Here is a 6,873-nt window from a genome sequence, read left to right as displayed (position 1 = left end):
AAACGATCCAACATGATCTCGCAGCAGAGGTACGGTTTCTTTAGCACTACACCAGGTGGTTTGACTGAATGAATGATTCTATTCTTCAACTTCACTCTTTCTTTCCTTGTTTTTCTTTTCTCCTTCTGAAACTGAATATCTTCTGCTCTAAATTACTCTGCAGTCCAGTGAGCCAGTAACAGTGCAATACCACAACGCGTCAACAGAAACTGAGAAAGCTCCGGATCCAATCGCTCTGTTTCCCTGCAGAAGTGCATGGTCAGCAATGGACGCACCAACCTGGCCTAACCTTGATGGCCGGCCGCCGACCACTCACTGACTGACCATCCATGGCCGGCCGATCATCCGATCACTTTATCAGTGAACTGTTCTTCTCATTCCATTTCCATTTTCATGCAGTGCGAATTCAATTATTGGCGAAGACGGCTCCTAGTCCTAACTTTCGCTGTCGCTCAAGTGCAAGAGATCACGAGCCTGATTGGTTTGCCATGATTTTGGCTAGTATTTAGTTGGCTACCAAAACTTGCCAACTTTTCACATTTGGCTTACCAAATCTTTCGCAATTTTTTTTCCTAACTTTTAGCTTGCCAAATTCTTGGTACGACGAATTAACCAATCAGCCCCGTGAACGTACCCGACACGGAATTTGCATTCATCTGTCGCGGCATGGGCTTTGTCTCCCGAATTAAAATCGATGCTGCCCGGCCGCGTGCAGGTTTTTCAACGCTTCTGGAGTCTGGACCCCCGGCTGGCTATGTCTCTATCTTTCTTTCTTCAGAGAGTAGTGTCTATATCTTTCTTCAGACAATAGTCTGAATCTGAATACAAAGATTTGGTCGCTTTAATTTATATTCTGACAGCACCAAACAACACCCGAAAACGTTGAAAGCTATATTTCGAATCGAAGAGAAAAGTGTAGGAAAAAAGCATAAGATAGAGAAACATACCATTACTTTAGGATAAATGTATGAAAAATGCATAAAGTTCAGGAAAATGCAGATGTGTAGAGAGAGCGAGGGGCAGAAAAGTCCATTGGGTGCCCCCAGGCACCCCACCCACACCCACACCCCCACCCTAGCAGCTTTTAAGCTAAACAAACTGCATCATCACTCCTTTGCATTGGAGTAGCAGCAAAGCAACTCAGTCAGTCAGTGAGTCTGTTCCGGAGGCAAAACCACGCACAGGTGCTGAAGCACACAGACAGCAGTTGTCTGTTCGATTGCGTCCTCCCTCGTCTCCAGTCTGAACCCAGAGGCCAAGGAGCTGGTAGGTAAGCTTCCCTACCTGCGTTCCTCTCGTTTCTCCCTCCCTATGAAGCTTGTGCAATTTGACTGAGGTGATCAACCTGGTAATGGCATACTAGCTGTTCTTCTCTTGAAGTAGTGCTTTCTCATCTGTTCTATCACTCTCTTTCCTGACTTGTCTGGAGTAGCATGTGAGCTTGGTGCCGAGCATTCGTCAATAAATCCTCAGTCTCTGTATTTTGTTTGAGAGGAAGCTGTATTTTTGTTGGATTGACGGGCTTTTACAGCCATTGCCCGCTTTCCTGAACCCCAAGGCTGTTGTCTGCCTGATCTCTTCTGAAGATACACCCCCAAGTTTCTTTCTCTAAAGATTTTTAGTTACCCTCCTCCCAAAAAGTTCAGACTACAAATCAGTTGCTTCTCGGTTTAAGAGAAGCAACTGTTTGCAGACCGTCCTAAAAAACACTGCTTTTAATTTGCAGTTATTTATTTTCATTATCTCCACTGCAATCTGATAAGATTCCAATTCCCGCCTCACTAGCTCCTGCCCCCATGGTGCTACCCATTTCTTGGGCGATTATTCCCGCTGTCCCCTCACTGCCCTTGCTTTGCAGTTGCAGGTGCTGCTTGCTCTGTCTCGGTGTCTCCGATCCAATCCAAGCTGCAGGAGCCCTCGGAGATTCTTCCTGGCATTGGACAGGGGGCCTGGCTAGATTAGCTGAATCCTTCGCGGATCCAAAGAGCGGGTTCTTGGCCATGGAGCGAGGGGCCACCAGCGCCTAGATCTCTGCATCTGGTGGCCATTGGTGGTTCTTGGTTCTGATTTGTTGCTGCCTGGTGAGGACTGAGGAGAAAAGTGAAGGAAAACAGGAAGGGGGAAGGCGATTCAGGTTACTCTTGGCGTGTCAAGATGAAGTACATGAAGCTTGGATCGAAGCCGGATGTCTTTCAGACAGAGGGAAACAGTATCAGGTGAGGTTGTCATTACCTGTTCTTGTTTATAGTTTCCAGAGCATTAATCTGATTTTCCAATTTCTCCAGGTGTAAGTTTGATTCACCTGACGTCTTGTTTTTTTATGGTAGAAATTTGTAGTTTGTGAGTTAATTTTTTAATACAAAATTGACCATGGATAAAGCTGTTTACAAGTATTTAACTATTTATATGATGCTATTTGTGTAGTGTTCCCAGGCTGAGAGCACAACAAATGTCTGTTACTAAATCTGTCTGAACAATTTCACCTTTCTAGCTAGTCTCTAGAGACATGTATATCTACCAATAGCTGAGTTGGCTCTAAATATATTTGCACACTGAACTTTTGCATTATTTTTCCACGGCTATGATTAGCACTGGAAAGAGAGTATCTTTCTGAATGTGAGTACTTGTACTGTCAAGCTGTGGGTCTCATGATGGCACTTAAAAAGGCTCCATCTACACTGATCTCCTGTACAGTACAGGGAAATGAGTCATCATCATCTCTGATTCTTTTGCCAATGGACAATGGCATCTGTTCTTCAGCTTTACAAGTATACTCCTACTTGTGAGCATGTGCCAATCTCATCTCCTGGTGTGGTGTACTTTAGCTTTTTCTCGTAGTCATGGGCTGTCCAGTGTTACATGTATCGGATTATAGGCCGTGTGGTCCATTTGGAAAACGAGGTCCTATCACTTCCCTAGCCTTTTGCGCTATCAGTTTGTTGTCAAATCATTTTCCGTGGTCCACTTAGCGGTTTCATTAGGTACATTAGGCCTGTCGTTCATGCATGGGGGATGGGGCTACTATCAGGAATGGCTTTCGCAACTTTTTTGCTGTAGCAATGGTACTTTATTCAGGCTAAAACAATTGGCCACTTCTTTTCTTAAACGTAGCTGATTTATTAGTGGCTGAAATTTTGTTTCATTTTTCATTTCACCTTTACCTTGTTTATTCATCTCATAATTTTTTTGTTTACTACTTTCCTCAATTTCTTATACCGCTAATTCAAGGTGATGCTAATGTTTGGATTCATCCTTTGTTAACTGTTTATCAGGTTTGTTACAACTGAGCTGGCAACGGATATTGTTATCACTGTAGGGGATGTCAAGTTCTATCTTCACAAGGTACCACCAGCCTAATCTTACACTTGAACATGTTTACGGTCTCTGTCTTAGCACAGCAAAACATGGACTCAAACCTTCAGTCTGTATGTATTTTCTTTTCTTACAATCTGTTCGACAAAATAATTTACACATTGATGTTCTTGACACATGCTTCATTAGAATCATTGATGGGTTGATCCATATACCGATGTTTTGCTGTGATTGAAATTGAACTTGTGACTGATCAGAGATGTCTTGTTTCAAAATTCAAAACACACACAGTTCCCTCTTCTGTCCAAGAGCTCCCGCCTACAAACACTGGTGGCGTCAACAAGCGAGGAGAGCAACGAAGAAGTGGACATCTCTGACATCCCCGGCGGCCCAGCGGCGTTCGAGATCTGCGCAAAGTTCTGCTACGGCATGGTGGTCACCCTCAACGCCTACAACGTGGTGGCCGCCCGGTGTGCGGCGGAGTACCTGGAGATGTTCGAGACGGTGGACAAGGGGAACCTCGTCTACAAGATCGACGTGTTCCTGTCGGCGAGCATCTTCCGGACCTGGAAGGACTCCATCATCCTGCTGCAGTCCACCAAGCCGCTCCAGCGGTGGACGGAGAATCTAAAGGTGGTGAACCACTGCGTCGACGCCATCGCTACCAGGGCGTCCATGGACCCGTCGGAGGTCGACTGGTCCTACACCTACAACCGGAGGAAGCTCCCGTCGGAGAACGGCGGCGACGCGCACAGCTGGAACGGCGTCCGGAAGCAGCAGACGGTGCCGAGGGACTGGTGGGTGGAGGACCTCTGTAACCTGGAGGTGTGCCTGTACAAGAAGGTCATCTTGGCGATCAAGGCCAAGGGGAGGACGGGCAGCGACGTCGTCGGCGAAGCGCTGCGGGCCTACGCGTGCCGCCGGCTGTTCGGGTCCCTGGACCATGCCGTCAGCAACGGGCTCGACTGCTCGAAGCACCGTGCAGCTCTTGAAGCCGTCGCCGACCTGCTGCCGGCGGAGAAGGGGTCGGTGTCTTGTGGTCTCCTTCTGAAGCTGCTCAGAGCTTCGTGCCTGCTGGAGTCCGGTGAGGCCTACCGCGGCGAGTTGGTCAAGAGGATAGGCGCGCAGCTGGATCGAGCTTCGGTCTCGGACCTTCTGATGCCTGCTGAATCCGGTGACGACGCGATGTACAATGTCGACATGGTGACTGCGATACTGGAGGAGTTCTTGCTGCAGCACAAAATTAATGGAGGTGAGGCAAAGATGCAGGAAGATGATGACAACATGGATGTAGCTGCTGACAACGTGATCGCTTCTTCGAAGCTGGCGGCTGTCGCAAAGCTGGTCGATGGATATCTCTCTGAGATCGCCAAGGACCCGCGCCTTCCTCCAGAGAAGTTCATCGCCCTCTTTGAATCCATGCCTCCCCTGTCTCGGCCGGTGCACGACGCGCTCTACCGCGCCATCGACGTTTACCTCAAGGTATGCATCATATCTTTCTGCAATTTCAGTAGGTAAAAAAATGTTCAAAATCTGCAATTTCAGTAGGTAAAAAAAATGTGCAAAATTTTTCTACAATTGTGCGCTGACGAATCTCTGCTGTGCACACGCGTGCATACAGGAGCACCCGGGCATGTCCAAGGGCGAGAAGAAGCGGCTGTGCGCGCTGATGGACTGCAGGAAGCTGACGGCGGACGCGAGCGCGCACGCCGTGCAGAACGAGCGACTGCCCCTGCGCGTGGTGGTGCAGGTGCTCTTCTTCGAGCAGGTCCGGCAGTCAGTGGCGGCCTGCTCTGCCGCTGCCCCCGCGCGCTCGCTCGTCCTGCCCAGGGACGACGGCGCGTCGTACGGCGGAAGCTCGAGGTCGGCGACCACGACGGCGACGGAGGACGAGCAGTGGGGCGGCGGCGCCGTGGGCGCGCCGACGACGTCGGCGTCTGGCGGCGACGCCAGCTCGCTCCGGTCGGTGAGCCAGCTGTCGGCCAACAAGAGCGGGAGGAGCGGCGGCGGCGACAGGAAGAAGGCCAAGGGCGGTGCGGTGGCTCCGGCGCCGGCGAGGAGGGTGCTTGGGAAGCTGTGGTCCGGCAAGGCGAGCAGCGGGGAGAACAGCGGGTCGGACGACACGTCGGAGAGCCCCGCTGGCTTCCTCAACCTCGAGGAGTCCAAGTCAACGCGGTCACGGATCCCGAGGCATTCTGTGTCGTAGAGCCTGTATATGTTTTCTTCTTCTTTTTTGGGTGTGATGGTTTTGTTACAACCTTTGGATTGGATTTGCCTTACAGAAATATTTTAGTGTAATATGTATATTATTATTCGTTATAATCTAAGAAGTGGTGTAATTGATAGTTAGAGACTGCAACGAGGCGTTTAATTTGTTATTACATACAGGGCACTTGTACTAATGATAATGAGCTAGCTATTTTTTTTAGTAACATTATCCCTTCGATCCTTGGTGCAGCTGTCAAGAAAAGCTTTTAAATCGGCAACGAATTTGGCCTCAAATTTTTGACGAAGCTCATCCATCGATGTCGGATGGTTGATGTTCTTGGGATTCAAAGGGATCAGTGTGATCCCCTTCTCCTTGGTTTTATCATCGTCCGGCATGTTGCTAGTAGATTGGATCTTGTTCTTTTCCAGCGAAGTCGTCAAATAGTATGTTGACGTCGGATTGGATCACACACCAGCACGCCCCGAGGTTGCAATCAACCTTGATAGCAATAAGAACATAGCGAATCGACGAAACCAACTGAGGGGGTTGGTTAGGCCAATTTCGAGCCCGTTCTTCGTGTGGTAGACTCCCGAATATATCTTGGGAGGACCTGTCGGGGAGGAGCACGTGGAGGTTGTCCTAGGGCCGGAAGGCCACCTAGAACACGCCGCCAAATCTCACTGAGAGACGTGATGAACAACAAGGTGTTAGTGTTGATCTCTCCAGCTCGGCCCAACGGCTGAGTTGGGCCATGACCTTGCGCCCTGATCAGGGGCGCCCAACCCTACATGGTTGGTGGGCCCCCATTGCACTATGCTATAAAGAGAGGTGGGGGCCGGTGTCTCTCAGTACGAGGTTCATCGTGAGCCGCCACACCCACCAACAAACCCAATCCGATCTAGTGAGGGGCGCAGCCAGCGACGGGAAGCTCCAATGTCGTCTTCACCGCCGCCTCTGCGCCACCACTGCACTGCGACTGACCTCAACACAGTCACCACGACACCGCCGACCTGGACCACATCACCTTCGCCATGGCTACGTCGAGCTCTTCCTCCAAGCCCGTGGATGGTCGGTGACATCTCACCTCCCTTTCTCTCTCTCTCTAGATCATGTTCTAGGAAGTTTTTATCCCGTATGTAAGGTTGTACCCGCTAGATCTATGTCTAAGTGATCCACTATGTCTATCATTGGTATCAGTTAAGCCAGGTCTAGGCGTAGATCTAGGATTTGAGGTAGGATTAAGAAGGAGGTGATTCGATTCGGATTAAACCTAACCCTAAAAATACCAAATCCCGAGAAAACCCAAAACCCTAACCCTAAAGAACGTAGACGGATCGAGAGAGGGACTCACC

The 6,873-nt window shown here is 49.5% G+C and overlaps 1 protein-coding gene across 3 annotated transcripts; it reads left to right on the top strand.

Annotated features, from left to right (window-relative positions):
• The first annotated feature begins 1,111 nt into the window (after positions 1–1,111).
• LOC136508024 (BTB/POZ domain-containing protein NPY4-like) lies at positions 1,112–5,634 on the top strand. Of its 3 annotated transcripts, none has more exons than XM_066502627.1 (5): positions 1,112–1,270; positions 1,859–2,216; positions 3,273–3,342; positions 3,604–4,794; positions 4,934–5,634. In XM_066502627.1, the coding sequence occupies exons 2-5, from the start codon at positions 2,155–2,157 to the stop codon at positions 5,516–5,518; spliced, it is 1,908 nt and encodes a 635-aa protein (XP_066358724.1). In that variant the 5' UTR covers positions 1,112–1,270; positions 1,859–2,154; the 3' UTR covers positions 5,519–5,634. The 3 variants fall into 3 exon arrangements, with proteins under 3 accessions (XP_066358724.1, XP_066358725.1, XP_066358726.1); XM_066502628.1 differs by having other exon boundaries at positions 1,113–1,266; XM_066502629.1 differs by lacking the exon at positions 1,112–1,270 and having other exon boundaries at positions 2,038–2,221.
• The last annotated feature ends 1,239 nt before the right edge of the window (positions 5,635–6,873 follow it).

Source organism: Miscanthus floridulus, chromosome 15, assembly GCF_019320115.1.
Source record: "Miscanthus floridulus cultivar M001 chromosome 15, ASM1932011v1, whole genome shotgun sequence".
Taxonomy (NCBI): Eukaryota; Viridiplantae; Streptophyta; class Magnoliopsida; order Poales; family Poaceae; genus Miscanthus; species Miscanthus floridulus.
Note: the sequence above shows the minus strand (reverse complement) of the source record. Positions and strands in the feature narration are given on the sequence as shown.

Coding starts and splice junctions, on each gene's coding strand:
- LOC136508024 (XM_066502627.1), top strand. CDS start 2,155: ATGAAGTACATGAAGCTTGGATCGAAGCCGGATGTCTTTCAGACAGAG. Junction 2,217..3,272: donor ACAGAGGGAAACAGTATCAG/GTGAGGTTGTCA, acceptor ACTGTTTATCAG/GTTTGTTACAACTGAGCTGG. Junction 4,795..4,933: donor CCATCGACGTTTACCTCAAG/GTATGCATCATA, acceptor GCGTGCATACAG/GAGCACCCGGGCATGTCCAA.